The sequence below is a fragment of the Aspergillus luchuensis genome, chromosome 8, assembly GCF_016861625.1.
Source record: "Aspergillus luchuensis IFO 4308 DNA, chromosome 8, nearly complete sequence".
NCBI lineage: Eukaryota > Fungi > Ascomycota > Eurotiomycetes > Eurotiales > Aspergillaceae > Aspergillus > Aspergillus luchuensis.
The window spans coordinates 1,119,746-1,139,316 of record NC_054856.1 but is presented as its reverse complement, the minus strand read 5'-3'; the positions used below and the strand labels follow the sequence as shown (position 1 = coordinate 1,139,316).

General features: G+C 53.2%; 5 protein-coding genes across 5 annotated transcripts; 2 read left to right on the top strand and 3 right to left on the bottom strand.

Annotated features, from left to right (window-relative positions):
• Nucleotides 1-40: 40 nt before the first annotated feature.
• AKAW2_80405S (uncharacterized protein) lies at nucleotides 41-2,044 on the bottom strand (the record flags this gene model as incomplete). The annotated part of the gene is made up of 1 exon (XM_041681421.1): nucleotides 41-2,044. One exon carries the CDS (start codon nucleotides 2,042-2,044, stop codon nucleotides 41-43), a length of 2,004 nt encoding a protein of 667 aa, XP_041548366.1.
• Nucleotides 2,045-3,233: 1,189 nt separating this feature from the next.
• vps27 (ESCRT-0 subunit protein VPS27) lies at nucleotides 3,234-5,632 on the bottom strand (the record flags this gene model as incomplete). The annotated part of the gene is made up of 4 exons (XM_041681420.1): nucleotides 3,234-4,093; nucleotides 4,164-5,271; nucleotides 5,332-5,464; nucleotides 5,565-5,632. The coding sequence occupies 4 exons, from the start codon at nucleotides 5,630-5,632 to the stop codon at nucleotides 3,234-3,236; spliced, it is 2,169 nt and encodes a 722-aa protein (XP_041548365.1).
• A 758-nt stretch (nucleotides 5,633-6,390) lies between these two features.
• DOA4 (putative ubiquitin C-terminal hydrolase) lies at nucleotides 6,391-9,848 on the top strand (the record flags this gene model as incomplete). The annotated part of the gene is made up of 3 exons (XM_041681419.1): nucleotides 6,391-6,633; nucleotides 6,700-6,900; nucleotides 6,990-9,848. The coding sequence occupies 3 exons, from the start codon at nucleotides 6,391-6,393 to the stop codon at nucleotides 9,846-9,848; spliced, it is 3,303 nt and encodes a 1,100-aa protein (XP_041548364.1).
• Nucleotides 9,849-12,205: 2,357 nt separating this feature from the next.
• Nucleotides 12,206-12,880, top strand: AKAW2_80402A (cytochrome b5-like heme/steroid binding domain-containing protein; the record flags this gene model as incomplete). Its single annotated transcript, XM_041681418.1, has 3 exons — nucleotides 12,206-12,324; nucleotides 12,514-12,640; nucleotides 12,710-12,880. 3 exons carry the CDS (start codon nucleotides 12,206-12,208, stop codon nucleotides 12,878-12,880), a joined length of 417 nt encoding a protein of 138 aa, XP_041548363.1.
• A 765-nt stretch (nucleotides 12,881-13,645) lies between these two features.
• AKAW2_80401S (putative RNA binding effector protein Scp160) lies at nucleotides 13,646-17,758 on the bottom strand (the record flags this gene model as incomplete). The annotated part of the gene is made up of 4 exons (XM_041681417.1): nucleotides 13,646-14,634; nucleotides 14,692-16,984; nucleotides 17,042-17,310; nucleotides 17,374-17,758. 4 exons carry the CDS (start codon nucleotides 17,756-17,758, stop codon nucleotides 13,646-13,648), a joined length of 3,936 nt encoding a protein of 1,311 aa, XP_041548362.1.
• Between the last annotated feature and the right edge of the window lie 1,813 nt (nucleotides 17,759-19,571).

The following is a 19,571-nucleotide window of genomic DNA, read 5'->3' as shown; positions in this document are numbered from 1 at the left end:
CATAGTGAACAGAGGGTGGTGGAGGGGAGGTGTTGTACAATTAGCCTGCGGTGGCCACTTCGCGACTTTCCCACATGCGACGGATCATCATCTCCGCTTCATTGACACGAAGGGTGTCTTCGGTGATGTCCTCCGGAGCTGAACTACCATGGACGGGTTCGTCAGATGTGGAGAGTATGCGATGGGACGGGTGTTGAGACTTGTGTCCCTGAGCCGCGTCAGATTCGCTCACAAGATCATCTGGATCTTGGAGATAGGCCTGGGAGACTGAGGTGTGCATGTCGTGATCCCTCTTGCCGATGAGCTGTCTGGGCTCTGGGCTAGCGCTATGGCGACCTGTGCCTTCTTGTAGGAGGGTCAGTGCTGGTGCTGACTTGATCGGCTTGCCAAGTGATGCGCGTTGTCCTACGCTGGAGCTGGCAGCACCACCTTTGAGATCAGTAAGAATCATGTTCAACCGGTTGAAGCTGTCACCAGTGGGAGACTGGAACCTTCGAACGACTGTGAGTTCCAACGCTGTCTTCTCGTACGCTTTGCGGATATGCTTGACTTCATTGTCGTGCACGGCCCCACCTGTGCGGGAAGGCCCGTTGACAAGGGCCCTGCCGGGTTCAAATGGGCCAGCGCCCGGCCGAGCGTGGGTCACAGCAATGAATGCGGGATCTATGGCTGATGGGGAGACTGTTGCAGTTACGCCATGACCGTCAGGCGGCGACGTGTTGAGGGCCGCAGTGCGTTGCAGCCAAAGTTTTTGCTGCGTACGGGAATGCGGCTCGGCACCGAGAGGCCTTGACGGTGGAGAGGCTCGTGGCTTTCTGGAGCTGGTACCGCGAGGGGATGGTGGTGTCTGTGGGTGATAATGTGGTAGAAAGGACGAGGGAGTATTCGGGTCGGAATCGGTACGAGAAAACGCATGTGGTCCAGTCTTATTATTAATGATGAACTTCGACACGCCGCCTTCGATTGAAGACGAGGTCGCATGGGCCTGAGTACCCGGAGTATGCGCCAACGTATTGTGGGACGAAGACAGGGGACGTCGTGCACCATCAGGCCCGGAGGCCAAGTTGGTCAGAGATGCATTGCGCGAGAGCGATTCCACGGCGGTCGGCTTCACCGTGGCGGAGATGGAAGACATGGCGGGCGGTGCTTTGGCGGAATGGGACGGGCTGAGCAGGCGAGCGGCAATATCGGGATGGTCGAGAGCGCGGCCCGCTTCTTCGTGTCTTTCCTCAGAATCAGAGCGCTGTTGTGGAGTGTTATCGTCGTTGTCTTGATCGTCGTCGTCGGATAGGTGGTCTTCGCCGAAACTCTTGCTGGTTGACTCTGGAAGACTGGTTGCTCGAGGGAATTGTGGGTAGGAGCGTTTGACGAAAGTAAGGGGGTCCACCAGCACGGCAGGATTCTCCACACTCTCCTTCGACTGTGCGACCGAGCTGCGCCGGGTACTTTCAGGTGACTGAGTGGTATCTTCCCAGTCAGCGTCGTCGTTGTCGGAATCTGCCAGCTCAAAGCCCACGGTCTTCTTCTTTCCGGAGCTCGAGTGAGGACGGTCGGTGACCAGAGCTTTCTTCCCCAAAACACCCGAGGTATTGCGTCGGAGAGCCGGACTCGAGTAATTCTTTTTCATCGAACCGGTGCTGCGGTGTGGTTCGTCCAACACCCCATCCCAGCGGACGTGATGCCCCCGGGGGCTTGCAGCGGGTGTTGCGGGTGCGGACTTCTTGCGCTGATGCACGCGAGCGGGACCTTCCGTCGTCGTTGTAGTAGTACCAATCTGGTGGGAGGACTGGTGTCTCTGTAGCTTATTCAGGTTCTTTCCGAAGGAAGGATTGCGGTGATGATTGCGATGACCACCGCCGACCAAATGGGGGCGATGAGGGCGATGAGGAAGCTTCTGAGGGTTGGAGGAGTGAGAGTGAGAGAGCTCGCCTTGGGAGATGGTGGTAGTTGAAGAGGAGGAGCGCGTGACGACCGCGTGAGAGGAAACAGCGCGGCGGCCCAGCCCCGGGCGCTTAACTGGGGAGGAAGTGTTGGAGGTCGGCATGGCGGGAATAAGAAATCACAGGCAAGGCGAGTAATACCAAGAAAAAAGCAAGGGCGTCCCGACTGAGAGGGGAAAGGGCACACCGGCGAGAGAGGAGAGAGGAGGGGGGGTAATCAGCGCCGGATCGGGCGAGGAGCAGCACGTCGGAGGAATAGCGATCAAAGCGATTGGTAGGACTTTCTGCAGTATTAGAGGACCAGCCCAGGTCAAGCAGTATAAGTAACTTAAGAGTCACTGGGTCTCACAACAGCCGGATCTCCAGAAAGAGAGCTGCAGATAATTAAGTAGGGAAAAGCAAAGAGCGATTGTCTTTCCAGCAGAGATGTGAGGATGCTGGGAAAGCGTGGGGGGAAGAAGCAATTGGTGGCTGACGCGAAATGGGTTACACCAGTAAAAAGTAACGTCGGAGTTCCGGGAACAAGGAAGCTGAAGAAAAGACGGAGATGTGGAGGGGAGGGAGTTTCGGGTAAAATCACAGAGAGGGAGAGAGAAGAGTAAAGTTAGGGGAGATCTTGAGGGAGAAAGGAGAGAGAAAGGTAGTGGATGTAGACTATGTATATAAAGTATGGATGGAAACGAGCAAAGGAAAGACACACTGGCAAGTAAGTAGTCGTAGTCTATGACATTGAGGAGTAGGAGGCAGTCGACAATCAAATTCCCCCCAGATCGAGGAGAAGGAAGAGGGAAAGATGATGGAAGATTGAAGATTGAAGATCGAAGATGGAATCCGGAATGGAAAACGAATGAATGACTGAATAATACCTTTCCCCGTTCCCGTTTCCATACCGAGTCCAGACCGAGTATCCATTATTGCTGTATTTTTCCATTTCCATTTGCCACTGAGACCGGCGATCGCCAGCAACTTACTCCACGAGGCATTTCCCCATCCTCATCTAGCTCTTTTGGGTTCTTATCTCCCTTCCATTGAATCTTCCCGGATAATTCCTCCTAACACGATCTACGTACTTTTACAACCTCTACAACTAATATTACACTAAAGAATTCCGAAAGTAGTCTTCCATCCACAGGATTTGTGACATCTGTACATACAATTTCGTGGCTTGCAAACAACCAATGTTTTGGTATCACGGTGACAAAAGACTAGGGAAGTATAAGCAACAAAAACAAGCATCGGAATGCGCCCCTCTCCCCCTCATCTCCACAACCCCCCGCTGCATACCCCTTGCTTCTACAGCTCAATCAGACTTTCTTCTACCGGTGGCCGAGACGGCGTGGGCTGTTGATACGGTGCATGAGCCGGCGTCACCCCCACGGGAGAGACATCCCCCCCAGCCTGGCCAGGATGTACCGGCGCGCCTTGAGGGTATGCCGGATAGGGGTGCCCCTGAGGAGGCTGCGGGGCATAAAACAATGCAGCAGACGGGTCCGTTGGCTGCCGCTGAAGCCCGTAGCCTGAAGCCGGTCCTTGGTCGGCCGGGAGATCTGGGGCTGACGGTGCCGACAGTTGATACAGTGTCTCCCGTTGCATCACCGGTGAGCCCTGATAAGGCATGTCTGGCTCCATTGGTCGGGCGTGCTGCGCCGGTTTGACATCGGGTTCCACGTGTGGTGGAGAGGTGTAGAACTGCGTCGGACCGGCTGGCCCCGCATAAGCCGCAGGGTTGCTGGGGTAAGCCATACTGGCACTCGAAGGTTGTGGAGAGGCAACAGCATGAGCACTGCCGTTCCAGGGTACACTGGGTGAGATGGGCTGTGATGGATGCGCGTAGACACTAGGGCTCATGGTACCACTACGTGTCCCAACTCTCTCATGCAGCTCCCTTTCGGGTTGAGGCTGCGCGTAAGGCGCTGTCGGAGCCTGGTGACTCTCGGCGATCGGATTTCCATAGTAGAAGCTTTCGGTTCCAGTCTTCCCATCAGGCGCCTGGGCGGGCATGGGCGGGTAGATGTTGGGGTATGGCGATCCGCCGGGGACCGGACTGTACCCTAGAGAGTGTTGTGCGTAAGCGCTGGATAGCCGTTCCTCAAGCATGCGATCATAGTATCGGACAACCGTCGAGAGTTTGGCGTGTAGGTCAAGGAGAGTGTCTGTATCTCATGTGTTAGCCATCAAGACTCTTTCACCCAGGAATGAATGAAAACCATGGTAACGGCTTACCATGTTTGCTCATGGTCTCCCCATAGCTCCGTGCCAATTTGGGGCGGAGCGCGCCAATACTTTCGTAGAGTTCCTGGATCTGAGGTTCGCGGAGTATGGTGCCCGGAGGCTGGTGTTGTAGTCGGTCGACCAGAGCGGCGAAAAGATGAATGTTCTCTACCTCGACTGGGCTGAGTTCGTAGGAGTTCTTTGGCAACGGAGTTGCACTTGGTGTTTGGCGGGACTGTGTGTCTGCAGACGATGTGTTCTTCAAAGCGGCCGCATGCTTCTGCTTGTGCTCCTCCATGTCACGCAGAGACGCTTCGATAGCAGCCTTCAGATCCGCATCCTCCTCCTCTTCTACGGCAGGTTGAGCAGGTGCTCTCGGTGGCTGCTGGACCGTACTCTGTGGAACATAACCACTTGAGCCTTTGTTCTGCGCCTCCTCTAAACTCATCTGTAGCGCCCGGCGCAGATCATCATCGAACCCCCCTTCAGCTCTACCTCCACGAGGCTCCATCACACTGGATTTGGTTATAGAGTTGTTCTTGAATGATGCCCGGTCTGAAAGGCCGCTGGGCGCAAGGGCTTTGGAAGTCAACTTGGCATAACAGCCATCATCCACTCGAACAGGCTGCAGGATTCCGAGATGAGGTAGGGGGAGGGTTTTGCTGGAACATTGGGCATCGAAGACACTTCCGCAGTTGCGACAGTGGTGTTTGCGGTTCATGAAGCTGAAGGGAGTACGGCAGCGCATGCAGACATCGGAGTCGATCCACTCAGGAGGCTTGCGCAATTCGAATGTTAGCATCAGGAAGGGAAAGGTACTGCAGCATAAGCAACTCACCGCACTGCTTTCCAGCATGCTTCCGCTAATCTGGGTCTTGGGGGGAAATCGGAAGCCTTCGTCTTGCAACCTCCGGTATGTTTCGCCGACGTAGCTCAGGTCCATACGGCCCTGGGCTGCCATAGCCCAGTCCTGAATCAATTCTAACATTTTGGCCTTCACGTCGGAATTTAGCGGAGCACCCTCGGTCTTGAGAAGCGAAACAAGATTATCCATGAACTCGCGCGACGCGATCTCCGCCAAGAAGTGAGTACCGCCATTCTTCACGCATGTGTCTGTTAACTGCATGAGAAACCACCCGTCAGCATGGAAATATCGTTGCAACGAAGTCGAGTAGCCAACCTTCAATGTCGCCAGCTGTATGTTTGGGTTTTTGTTTTCTAACCGGCGTTTCAAGCATCTCATAGCATCTTTGGGCTGGACACCCTTCGATCGAATAAGGTCGGAGATCTCTAAGTTGAGCGCAATGTCCTCTCTGCGCCAATTGTTAGAAGTCACTTGGTGGTTGACTGGATGGGGGCCGTTTACAGGCCGAATACGGTCGAAATAAGACATGGGAAGAGAAGGAGACATACAGGGAAGATGCGGTGGCCTTCTCCACCTGATCCTCGATCGGTGACGTTGAAGAGAACCACCCCGCCATGTTGACAGTGCGCAATGGATGATAATCTGACGATGGCGGAGCCCAGGATCGCTATGACGTTGGGTAGCAGCGACAAGGGGAAGGGAGGGGCTGCTGGGTACAGTCCTAGTCGGTAGAGTAGAGGGAGAGGTGAAACTAGAAAGATGACCAGAACCACAACCCGGGTTGCTTCAGGAACAGACCAGAGTTGAAAAGTCAAGGGCGAAAGAAGGGGAGTCGACAACAAGCTCCAGGCAGATCGAAGCGATAACAGTAACGAGCAATGATGGCGGGAGGTACCATCTTACCTAATGCAGTAGGCAACAATGTGGCCCCGCCATTGGTCGGGCATCATGAGTCAGCAGGCGGCCCCAGGCAGCCAGGGTCAAGCAGTGGCGTCATAGGCCGGGTGGTGAGTAACACCACCATGACGATACCGGCGCATTACATACCGACTTACCCCAGAAACATTCATCCCAATTCATCCAGTTCCATCCCGCAACGTTGGCTGCCTATCTGGCCTGGCAGTTGTCCGATTCTCCCCTCGTTGAGGTCTTGCGCTCTCTCTTTCTTGCATGTTTCTTCCAACTCTCTCTGCCCGGGCCTGTCTGTCATTGCGGTCGCCATCGGTCTTTTCCTCTCCGACTTCCCCGTTATCCTTCCAGCCAGTCCCCTTCGATTTCCGAACCCGAGTTTGACCAGATTGCCCCTCGCCGCGTGTCCTACGAAGCCGTCCTCCAGGTCATGTGCTGGGATTTGGCTTTCCTCGCTGTGATATAATGTCCCCAGATGCAGCGGCCCTACCCTCTCCTCCAGACTTTGCACCGTGGGATACCGCTCCCCGCCGCCCTCAGTCCCTCGGTGGTATGCAGCCGGGCGGGAAGTCAATCGCCGCCGGACTAGGATCGTATCAGGCCAACAACAGTTATGCGTCCCCCGCCGGGTCTCAACCAGCTCGATTCCCCAATATTAAGGATCTCCAAGATGAAGCAGCAGCGCTTGATCTAAACGACTATACGTCGGTTGGTTCCCATTTCCTATGCGCTTAACGGGTGACGTTGCGGATGACTGACCCGCTTTCCGTACAGCTAAGCGTTCTGCTGGAGCGAGCGCAAGTGGCCATAGATCGAGCCCGTGAGCTTGCCGACACCGATCAACTGGATCGGGCTTATGTGCATTACCTGCGAGCGTCGGAGATCACAATAAATTTAATACCTAATCATCCTGACTACCGAGCCACTGCCAGCCAACGTCCAGGATGGTACAAACGATTCGGGGAGTTGATGATGGTATGCCGTGGCTTCCCAAAGCACATCGAGTGCTGTGACAAGTCGTGATGTCTAATATTCGTACAATGTGGCTAATCTGATGGTGACAGGCTGTGCGGATGAAGCAAGGGACAATGGATGATATCAAACAACAAATACTGGAGAACAATTTGCTGAGCAACGTGCAGCCTGGTGGGGTGTCTCGGTCGAACCCTCCACGACCAAGATCACAAGTGGTGTCTCCTGAACTTGGGCAGAGTCCGGGCCCAAGAGGTCGCCCTGTTGACGCTGGCAACAACTCTTTGCGGATGCCTAGCCCCACGCAATTCCAACGATCAGCCCAAGCAAATGCGAAGATGAATCGTTTTTCGAGTCCTGCTGGGGATGCACTTGCTGAGAGATTCGCAAAACTAAAAATGTCGCCGCCTACTCCATCTGATGTAGGTTCTATGTCCAATGGCCAAAACGGTACTACCTCAACACCCCCGACTCAGGATCTCCCTTCTCGACCATCGTCCCAAATGTCTCAAGGGGTACCTCCGCGGCGGCCTCTAGGGCCCCGTAGTATGGGTTCCTCCCATAGCGTACCTACTATACCTCCGAAAGTGCCCCTTAATACATCTCTTCCTCGTGCTCCCGATCCAACTTACAGCCCGATCTGGACAGTGCCTTCACAAGGACCCTCAAACCCACCCAGGACCTCAGTTGAAAGCTCTCGTCCCGTCAACCCACGGTATTCCCAAATTACGTCATCTTCTCGCAGTAGTCTTAGCCATGATGGCTTCGACGACAATCCTTACAGGTCGCAAACTCCGAACGGTGTACACCAGGCGAAGGAGGTCAAAAGCAGTAGTGCAGATCTCCCTCACAGCACCACAATTGAGCCCCAGAAGCTGCTGGAGTATATGCGCAAATACAACATTCTATTGATTGACGTGCGTTTCCGGGACCAGTACGATAGTGGCCACATCTATGCCTCCTCGATCCTTTGCATTGAACCGGTGGCATTAAAGGAGAATGTGTCAGCGGAGGAGCTCGAAGAACGCCTGGTGGTGTCGCCGGAACATGAGCAGTCATTATTCGAGCGGCGCAACGAGTATGACATGGTCGTTTATTATGACCAGGGAACGGCGTCGGTCAGTTATCTAGCCGGATCTCCTGTAGGCACTACGGCTCCTCATCTTCGAGCCCTGTATGACACGCTTTACGAGTTCAACGCATATAAGCCATTGAAAGATGGACGACCTCCTGCACTACTGCTTGGCGGCCTTGACGCATGGATCGATCTAGTTGGCCAGCAATCTCTTGCTACATCCTCCACTGCTGCTGTGATGGGATCTTTGCAAGCAAAGAGGCCTGTCAGAAGGCCAGGGCGACCGCTAGGAAGAGTGCCTACTATCGTCAGTGCCAATTCTAGCTTGGAAGTGAGGAAGAGAAGATTGCGCGAATATAAGCCACTGAATCCTCAAGAGCTCACAGAGTGGATGGAAAAGTCTAAGACGGAAGAAATCGACCCCGGGGCCTATGTCGAGGAGGAGGCACTCACGGAAGAACCGGAAGGTGCTGAAGAGCCACCTGTCTCTCCCTTTGTGCACACATATGAGGATTTCCTGCGGCGCTTCCCAGAACCACATGCAATCCAGCAGTCAATGGTGACGCCCCATGTTCGGCCAGCGGGGACACCGGCGCCCAACTATGCTGCACCTGTTCCTGTTGCTCCATCGAGGCCTCCGCCTGCAGTCCCACGGCCCAGTTATAGTGGCGTTTCAGACGGCCGGCAAATACAACCTACGTTGGAGCGACAGAACTCTGCCACCAAAACAGCTCTCTACACACCAAGCTCGATGCTTAACCGTCTGAAGCTCCCACGGACTGGCTTGACTAATTTTGGCGTGACCTGTTACATGAACTCTACCCTTCAGTGTTTGAGCGCTACAGTGGTGTTGAGCAAGTTCTTCATCGACAATCGGTTTCGGTACTATGTACAAAAGAACTGGAAGGGCTCCCAAGGCGTTATGCCGGGGCTTTTCGCGAATCTGATCCGGTCACTCTGGAAGAATGACGTGGAAGTGATTATGCCGACCTCCTTTCGGAATTTTTGCGGACGACTGAATCAAGAATGGGCTATCGATCGCCAGCAGGATGCCAAGGAATTCTTCGACTTTGTCGTCGACTGTTTGCACGAGGACCTCAACATTAATTGGCAGCGGACGCCTCTCAGACCCTTGACTTTCGAGGAAGAGATGCAGCGCGAGAGAATGCCCGTTCCCAAGGTTTCCAAAATTGAGTGGGATCGCTACTGTCATCGCGAAGAGTCGTTCATTTCATCGCTCTTTGCAGGCCAGCACGCGAGCCGGCTACGCTGCACCACCTGTAAGCGGACATCAACCACGTATGAGGCATTCTACAGCATCAGTGTCGAAATTCCATCGTCGGGCACGGGCGACATTTATCAATGCCTTCGCAGTTATTGCCAAGAAGAGATGCTGAGTGGGGATGAGGTGTGGAAATGTCCGTACTGCAAGTGCGAACGAGTGGCCACCAAACAGATCATTATCACGCGGGCGCCGCAGATCTTGGTCGTCCATTTCAAGCGGTTCTCGGCGTCGAAGACCCAGACTGCACGGAAGATCCATACGCCTATCGACTTCCCTTTGCACGGACTCCGGATGGATGACTTTGTCTTCTCGGCATATAATCAGGGGCAGACCAACGGATTACCCCACGACCCGATCGCGGCGATGGTGCCTCCGTTCACGTACGATGCGTACGGAGTCTTGCGGCATATCGGATCCTCGATGGGCAGCGGGCATTACATCTCTCTGGTGCGAGATGCGCAGCGACAATGCTGGCGACGATTCGATGACGAGTGGGTGACCGATTTCAACCCGCGCGATTTGCGATCGAAAGACCGGCTGCAGAACGAACAAGCCTATATTGTCTTCTACGAGCGGGTGCCCGCCAAGTAAAGGGGCAGAGAGACGGCTTGGGACGTCTTCCTTATATAACGGTCTCATTTTCTTTTCCTTTTTCTTTGTTCATCCCCTCACGGCCCGCCCCTGTCTGGTGGTTAGGGAACGGACTATGATGTAGCGTTGATTCCGCTTTGGCATGGGTAAGAGTTGCACTGGGACAGGTGACGTCTTCTCATATACCCGGGGTTTCTTTTTCTTTCTGATCATATTTTGCGATTGCCATGGGAGACGATGACACGGACTTGCATGAGGGATGAATTTGATTTCCAGCATGGAACGAACTTACTTATATATCCTTTGCTATATTGTTTCTTTATTTGCATCATCAACCATACCTATTTGAGCAAGACATGTTGACATGGAATGGGCTGGCTGGCTGGGCCATTGATTTATTTCCCTCATTGATTACCTATTTCACTTAGGTCTCCTTAAGCGATATGGGATGTATAGATATTTTAGTTTTCAGCTACTATTTACCGAAGATAGACAGCATTGAATACTTCTTGGCCACTATCTGATGATGAACATTCTAGAACCCCACACTATAGCCGAACCTTAAGACAGAAGTTCCCTATCTACTAGATATCCACTACGGAGGACACGGAAGATACTCGAGTATGGATATTCTCCCAAGGAGGAGTAACATTCCGCGCGGGAAGGAAAGGCGGGGAAAGAATGAGGTGACCAACTGGGGCAGTTAATCCCGACGGCGCTACCCGACCAGATCCCCTCCCCGAGGTTACGGCTATCGAGGGATCGCAGGGTCGGGATTTACGTAGATATACGTAGTAGATGGGCGGAATTACGGAATTTGGTTTCAGAGTTTATCTTATTGAAATATTATGATCATTACATAGGTGATTAGTTATTATCATGTATTTACTGCTTGATTGTATATACTATGAATGATATTATTCTACAAATATGGATGAAGTAATAAATGGCGGATTATAAAAGTATCGCGGAATTGTAAAATACCATCTAGAATTGTGAATTTTACTGGGAATGGCTGTCACACCACAATAAGGTGGTGGAGGGTGGAGCAGACGGTAGGCAACTAAGTCAGTCACCGAAAAAAGGTCACCCAAATTACATTTTCTGTGTAACTTCCTCCCCCGCGGAGGTTATTCCGAGGTTTTGTTTTCAGTGGAGCGAGATAGGCTAATCTTCTTTTTTTTTTTTTTTTCCTAGAATCATTGGAAAAGAATCGATGACAACCATCTGATAACGGAGGAGAGGGGGAGAGAGAACTACTGTAGTAGTATAGGCAGTTACAACACATACAACCAAATCAGGTAAAAAGATCCTGAACTGACCAAGACAACATCTAAAACCAATATGCAACATCTAGACAACAGCATCAATTCACTCATCCACCGGCATAATTTTTGATTATTGATCGACGGCCCGTTCTAGTCACTCGGCCCCATCAGGACTAGCGCATGAGTGACACTGACTAAGCTGGGAATAAGCCTGCTGTCATTGGCGGAGAAGAGGCCATCCCTATCAGGCCACTTTTCAGGATTGCCTGTTTAGGAACAGGTTGAGAATTGAGTGCAGTGAGTCCGATCGGAGTACGGAGTGTAGAAGATAGCCTTTGACAGTAGGCAAGTAGTAGTGATAATCGGTGAAATGTGAATACTACTAGGGAGCAGGCTGCCGGCAACCCGGTAAATCCCCAGGTGGCCCGGATGGCAGCCACGGCTCCTGTGTTTGGGGATTGGAATAATGTTCCTGGAGGCCCATTTAGTTGGAAGGCGGAGTCGCTGTCGAATCACAGGCGCACAGGGGGGCTGCCTAAGGAACCGACAGTCTTTCCCATCTGCTCGGCTTCCTTCTCGCTCCTCCTCTTCCTTCTTCTCCTCTTCTCTCTTTCTCTTTCTCTCCCTCTTTCTTTCCTTCCTCGGGTTCATCTCTAGTCTCTCTATTCTTCTCTCGTCTAGATCGTCTTCTGTGATCTGCCTCTTTTGAGCCTTTGTACCTCCGTCCCTTTAATCTCATTCTTGTTGAATCTTCGGTGAGTCTCCGCCCTATCGCATTTCTTCTCCCTTGCGAATTTGGTGTCTTCTACATTCCGAGGTACAAACCCTCCAGACAAGCGGGACTCGGGGGTGGCTTACGCATCTGGAATTGTTACTCGCGCATTGTCACTTCGCTCTATACCATATCGCATGAAGTCAAGATCCATGGACAGTATTCCGATCATGGAACTGTCCTGGGACTGTCCCCGAAATCCCCTGCTTATCACCTAAGCCCTTCCTCTGCTCTCACCGATCAATCTCCTTGGCTTTGTCAGTCGCTGACTTTCACATTCTTTATTCACACAGCTAGAACACTTTACTACCACAACCATGGCCGACGCAAAGGAATTCACCTTCCAGGAGGTTAGCGCTCACAACACCAAGAAGGACCTTTACATGGTCATCCACGACAAGGTCTACGACTGCACCTCCTTCGTCGATGAGCACCCGTACGTTCATCACCGTCCTTTTTCCACATGCATATCCTTTCCCAATTGAGCCTCCCACCCCCCCCCTCGCCTCAGAGGTTATACTTGCCCTCTACCCCTCAAAAAAGCAATGAGACAAATCGCGCAAGGAAACACTCCGTCGGATCAAAGAAGTAAAAACAAGCTAACACAATCTGCCCTCAACAACAGTGGTGGTGAGGAAGTCCTCCTCGACGTCGGTGGCCAGGACGGCACCGAGGCCTTCGAAGATGTCGGACACAGTGACGAGGCCCGTGAGATCCTGGACGGTCTCCTGGTCGGTAAGCTGAAGCGCATGGTACGTCAGACGACAAAAAGCCAACTCGCAAGACAAGTTCGTTCACTCACACTAACACAATTTCATCAGCCCGGTGACCCTGCTCCTCGCTCTCAACCCCAGTCTTCCTCCGGTCCCTCGGGCTCCGGCGACAGCGCCGGCATGGGTGTCGGTCTCTACGGCATCGTCCTGGTCGGTGGTCTGATCGCCTACTTCGCCTACCAATACCTCCAGAATGCTTCCGCCGCTGAGACGCAGTAAACGATATCCCTTTTTCTTTTCTTTTCTTATTATAATTAATAAACTTAAACAAAAAGAGATGAATCCCATATGAACTGAAAGCCTTTCCCATTTCCCCCTCTTCGTTTGATCCGTGATCCACATTTTGGCCCCCTGTTTGGAAAACGGTCATTTCTTCTTGGACCGGTCGATTTCGGCTAGTTACCTGTTGCTACTTTTTCGTCAGCATTAGGGGGCTGTTGGGTGATACCCAATGCAGATACCCTTTCTTATTTTTCATGGAATCCCCCTGTTCTCGTTCCAATTAGAGTGCAATGTCACGGATGCTTATGCTGTGTACTTTTCGTGATTCGGTAGCCCAGAAAGAGCTGTCATAGATTCATGAAATCTGAAACATACTTAAACATGCTAGCTGATTGGGTTCAGCTTGATTCAATTCTAACTTCTGCATATACAATTGTTTCTACAATGACAATAAATCTAGTAGTATACCCAGTAATATTGTAGGCGTATATTCGAACAATTATGTAATGCATATAATAATATTTATAAGAGGAGTGAGGCCTAATCACAGGATATTCAAGGCAGGTTATGCAATTCGTCAACCGCCCAGCAAATGCATGTAGTAGATGTATAACACAGTCTTCTTTTGGTGAGAGAGAGAGCACATAAGACAAAGATAGAAGGAAAGAAAATTATAGGAAAAAAGAAGATATCATGGTCGCTCGACGATTCTCATATATCACTCTGGATGTATGTGGAATCACCTAAGGGCCTTCCCCCACCTTATGACCGGGAGTTGCCGCTCAAGCCAGCGCGGACAGCCTCCAGGATCATATCCTTGGCCTCTTCCAGGCCTTCCTTGCTTCCCTTGATCTCGATCGCCTCACCCTTTGCTTGGTCCTTGGGCACATTGATCCGGCAGCCAGTCTGCTTGCGGATCGCGTTGATCTGGCTACCACCCTGGCCGACGACAAAGCGGTAAGTCTTCGGGTCAGGCAGGATGAGGTAGCCAGTAGCAGATTGCTGGGAAGCATTGGCGATAGCCTTCTCCAGGGCCGACTTGGCCTTGGCGACATTGTCGCTGGTTCCCGACAGCACCCACGGGATAGTCGCCGGTTCGGAGGGATCGGCAGCGGCCGGGCTGTTGTCCACGATCTTCCATGAATGAGCCTCCACGGCTTCGCTGGGCTCATCTGTGATCAAGGGGAGAGAAGAGGAACCGTTGACTGCACCGCGGGAGTCCTCGGAGGCAGGCTTGGGAGGCACCTGCTGCCCGGCATGGTCCACGGTAACGCGGTAGTCGTTGCGCAGGCGACGGAAGAAAGAGCCATTCTCAGAAATAGCATGGTGCAGGTTCCGGGGCACTTCCACCGTCTCGCCCTGCTGATCCTTGAGCATGGACTCAATGTGCTCCTTAGCCTCCGCGACTGCGTTGCTGGGTCCCTTCAGCTTAATGTCCGAGCGTCCGGATCCCTGCTTAGGAATGTCGAGCGTGATGTTGAACTTGGACTCAATGCCGCGCCGGGTCTCACCTCCACGGCCAATGAGCAGACGATGCTGAGACGGAGGAACCTCAACGGTCGTGGTCACCTGATCCTCACGCTCCTTGACAAAGTCCTGGATCGCAGCGATGATCTTTTCAACCACCTGGCCATTTCCTTCAAGTTTGATGGCCGAGTCACTGCTCTCGGGACGAGGGAACTTGACCATGCGGGAAGCACTGCCATCGGTGGGGCCACCAGCCTCGGCGACGATCTTGCGGATGTTGGCACCTGCGCAACTGTTAGTTACTCATGCTACCTGGGTAAGAATGGGCACAGATTACTCACCACCACCACCAATGAGCGACTTGTGGTACTTCTTGTCCACGTCAATCGTCTTCGTAACGATGGAGTCGAATTCCTTAGACCGCTGCTCCAGGATCTTCTTTGCCTCCTCAACCTGCTTCTTGGTGCCTCTGATCTTGATCTGCACACGGCCCGACTCATCCGGAGCATCGTTGACTCCCGGAACATCAATCTGGGCCTCGGTGTCGGCGCGGAGCTTGTCCATCTCACGACCGCGCTGGCCAATCAAGGAGGGGATTTGCGCTTGAGCGACAGACACTGTGGCCGTGTAGGAGTGGTCAATCACCCACTGAAGCAAGCTAAGGATTTCATCGCGTGCAGCATCAGCACCCTTGCTGGGACCCTTGACGATAACCTCATCCAGCGCCTGCTGAGGGCGGTTGGGGCGAGAGCCACCTGCGTCGCTAGAAGTCTCGGCGACGGACTGGTCATCGCTGGTCGTAGCAGCCACGGCAGCACGTGGGAATTGCACACGGACAGAGTAGCGGTCCTGCAGTTTGTTGACCTGGTTTCCCTTCTGGCCAATCAATTCCCGATGATACTGGGCAGGAACCTTAAGAACATGAGTGGTCTCATCCTCCAATTTCTTACCCAGGTTGATGATTCTAGCCTTGGCAGCATCGGCCTTGGCCTTGGGTCCTTTGACCTCAACCTTACCTCCCTCGACCTTGATGTCGACATCAAATTCGTCACGGAGCTTGTTGATGTTCTCACCGCGCTTGCCAATCAGGAAGTTGGCATACTTCTGGGGGAAGTCGAAAGATGTGGTGTATCCTCTTTCGAGGTCATCCTTCTCCTGCTCCACAACAAACGCCTGGATCTTCGTAGCAAGATCCTCCACCAGACGGGAGGGTCCACGAAGTGCAACCTCTGACTCGTTGCGGTTGCGTCCATCTCCGACAATGGCGCGAACAGGGATCTCGTCCTCACTCTTCGCTTCCTGTTGACGGGAGATGAACTTGCGAACCTTGTCCTGGTACTTGCTGGGCACGTTCACGGACGTCGCCACAACATCGTTCTGATCACCGAGAGTGCTCAGAAGATACTCTTGAGCTTCCTGGAGGGTCTTTTCGAAGGTCGCAAGTTCAGCGGCAGAAGGTCTCTGACGAGGAATCTCGACCTGAGCAGCAGAAGCGGAAGGACCTTCATACACCAAGACCACGTCGGAGCTATCAAGCTCATCAGGCACAAGAAGGTGAACGCCATAGTCACTCCGCAACTTGGGAATGCTCCGAGAGCGCAGGTAAGGGTGGAAGTAGGGGTCGACCGCGAGGCTACGAAGTCTCGTAGGAGGGTGGGCCTGAACCAAGTTCATGATATCGGATCTTGCGCGAATGGTGTTCTTGCCATCTCTAGAGTAGACCTCCCAGGTCACAGGGCCGTCCGAGCTAGGCGGAAGGGCGATCCGTGCGTCATACATTCTCTCCAGTTCCTTGATGATTTGACGCTGTCTAAGGTACTGGGTCAGGGCACGAGCATGGGCGTGGGGACCCATGGGAGCACTGGGGTGCTGACGAGAGAGGTCAATGCTTGCCATCTGCATGCTGGTGGCAAGATCCATGGCCCGGTTGATACCATTCTCGATGCAGTCAAGCGGACCCGTGATGGTGAGGAATTCGCTCTCGTCGGATGCAGGAGGCAGGACAATGGCACAGCCAGTGTCAGCAAGGAATTCGTGCAGAGCATCGGCATTGTCGCCAAGGATGAACTGATGCTGGCCACGGTTGATGGCGAGCTGGCGAAGCGTGAGCTGGCGTTGCAGGTCGGCGGCAAGTCTCTCAATTTCCGCACGAGCTTCTTGAGCGGCCGCACGCTCACCAGAGATGTGGATGTGCTTCTCGGGAACCGGCACGAACTGGACGTGACCCGGATCAGCCTCCTGAGGCGGAGGCTGGCTCTGCCAGGTGTCGTATCGGGGGATATGCACTTGCGCCTTGGTACGCTCCTCGATTTCCTTGAGGTTGGCATTGTGAGCACCGGCGATGAAGGGGAAGAACTCCGGCGGGACGGATTTGAGGCGCAGGCTCATGTTGGAGGCGCGCTCCTTGACGATCGCTTCAATCTCCCGACGAGCCATCTCGGCCGCAACAGCATCACCCTCAATCAGGACATCGATAGTGTCACTGTCGTCATCGTCCGCTCCAGGAGCAGATTCCTCGGCGCGAGGTACCTGCACACGAGCGCCTGTCCGCTGCTGGATGTCTTGAACGACAGCACCCTGGCGTCCGATGATGTGAGGCCGAGCGGATGTAGGAATCGGAACGCGAACCGATTGCTATGGAAAGACATTAGTCGATAATCCACCCCAAACCTCGACAACGGTAATACATGCCTTGGATCCGACCTGCTGAGCGACTTCCTTCAGGGCCTGCCTGACCGCATCCACGGAGCCTTTACCCTCGAAGATGATGGAGCCACCGGGTCCGCCGCGCATGTCGACATTGGCCTTGGAACGCCTAGAGATATCGCGCAGGATATCGCGCAGAGGCTTCTTGAGCTGGCCTCGAGGGAGCATCTGCGAGGGCGCCAACCGGAGCTGTTCCATGTGCTTTCCGGGCAGACTCATGATCCTGGGAACCTCAGAACCGAAACCACCGGGGGCTAGTTCAGGAATAAATCAGCATAACGATGCGATTTTCAAACAATGGAGCGGGTATAACATACCAGCCTGTGCGCCGCTGGCAGCGCCGTTGGCGACGGCAGCAGCGGCGGAACCGCGGGCACCCCAAGCAGAGGCGGCGGGGACCTTGGGCTTCGGACCACTTCCAAGAGCCGGGAAGAGTTCCTCAGACTGGACGTCAAGAGCAGGTGACTTCTTGGGAGCTGGTTTGGGGGCTGGAGAGGCGGTTGGGGCCGGGGTCTGCGCCGGAGTGGAGGACTCGGCCTCGGTCACCGAGGTGGACGGAGGGGGGTGCTTCACATCCTCTTCATCGACAACATCTTCCACGGTAACCTTGTGCGCCTCATCACGGGCATGCTGCTCTTCCAGCATGGCAGCCCGAGACTTGGCACCGCCGTTGACATCGACACTCGACACTTCGGAAGCCATGGTAGCGGGACGATCGGTGGATTCGGAAAGATCTCGAACGAAGAGGGACGGAGGGGGGAAACTCTTGCTGAGTGACGGGGACGTTAGAAGAGACCGATTGATAGTCTGGAAGGTGCTCCGACATACCGACAAGTAATGCGAGTTGATGGGAGATTATAGCTGGCTGTTAACAGACGTTCAACAGTACCCAATGATTGTTTGAGCTAGTGATCCAAAAAGAATAAATGGCCTGGGGCCGCAAAAATGTAGTCAAGAAGGGAAAAGCTCAATTGCTACCAGCAGAGGCTAAATGCGAAGAAAGTATTTATGGTGAAGGTGTGTCCCAAGATTAAGTCGAGAAAATGAGGAGGGGAAAGTGGGAGAGAGAGAGAGAAGAGGAAACAAAAGACTAAAAGTGGAAAGGCGGAGAAGGAGGATGGGAAAGGATGAGCGGAGGGGGGGGGAGAGAAGAGGCGAATGGAGAGGAAGAAGAAGAAGGAGGAGGAGGAGGGGGTCAATGTAATTGACACAATCCAGAGGGGAGACGATAGCCACGGAGAGAATCTGGAGATGGGGAAGGGAAAGAGAAAGAGAGAAGAGAGGAGGGAAGAAGAGGAAGAGGAAGAAGAGGACAGACAACAAGCCCGAGTGGTCGGAGAGGAAAGTTGGAAAGGCCGGGGGAGGAAGTCATTCCCTTTCGGGCTGATGGGCGGAGCCGCCGTCTCTCTCAACCTTATGGACTTTCTGGAAAATCCCACACCCACCGTCAACTTGCTTTGCTTTACTTTCCCTCCACGGGTGCCTGTTGGTGCTTTGTTTTTATGGATTACAGTTAACTGCAAGACATCGATCTGACCCGCCATGACTTGACCGATCATTACCCAAAACAACACAAGATTGCCTGCGTCAATTCCGTCACCTACTATGGCCATGCCATCATGAACTTTACCACCAACGAGCACCATTTTTCCTGGGGATCCCGATTCCCCCAATGGGCATGGCTCGATCTGAGGTGATTGGTGTGTTGGGATAGTGCGCCCGGCTTGCAGGTTGAGGCTGAGTTCTGCCTGTCTGATCCACCAGCGGAGACGCCTCCAATGCACGCTTGGGTAGTGAATCCATGTCCTTTGCTCGATTCTCCCACAATAGTCTAGGTTGTTCATCTGGTAGCTGGTCCGTATAGTGGGAGAGTCACCGCATGCTTGAAAGTCGACGGACCACTGATTGTGCATCATTATGGACGCACTCTATTGAGATGACATTATCAGGGTCCGGGGTGACTAAACTTGAGGGGGAGACAATATGGGGCTCAATGTCTCTGAATGAGTATAATGCACCTGTTTGGTTCCGCACCAAACCACCTGTATACGGCGCTTGCTTCTAGAACAACCCAAGAACAACCGCAATGTATGATCTTAAACCGGGTCGGCTGAGTACTAAGCCAATCATCCTAACGGAGACAGTGCTGTTTATCCCTTCATCCGGAGATCGAAACAGCATAATTCATATTATCGCAAGAGTTGATTGATGAGTTTTTTTTGGGAGAATGAGTCTGGAGCAGGAAAAGGATTGGTCCAGGCTTGCCTTGGCTCTAAGCAGTGACAGCTGGCGGGTGGCAAAACAAGCACCTGGGAAGTTGGGGCGGTTACACAGTTCACTTTGGTGTCCTCCAAATCATCTATCTACGTGGTATCGCGGGACAGCAAGAAATGTTGAAGTTTGAGTAGGATTTTGTTGTTGCCTTGGCATATACTCGTGGTCTCCATCTGTAGGCTTGGCCACCATATACGGTGTGGGCGGATGCCAATTTCGCCCACGAAATTCCAGAAAACAT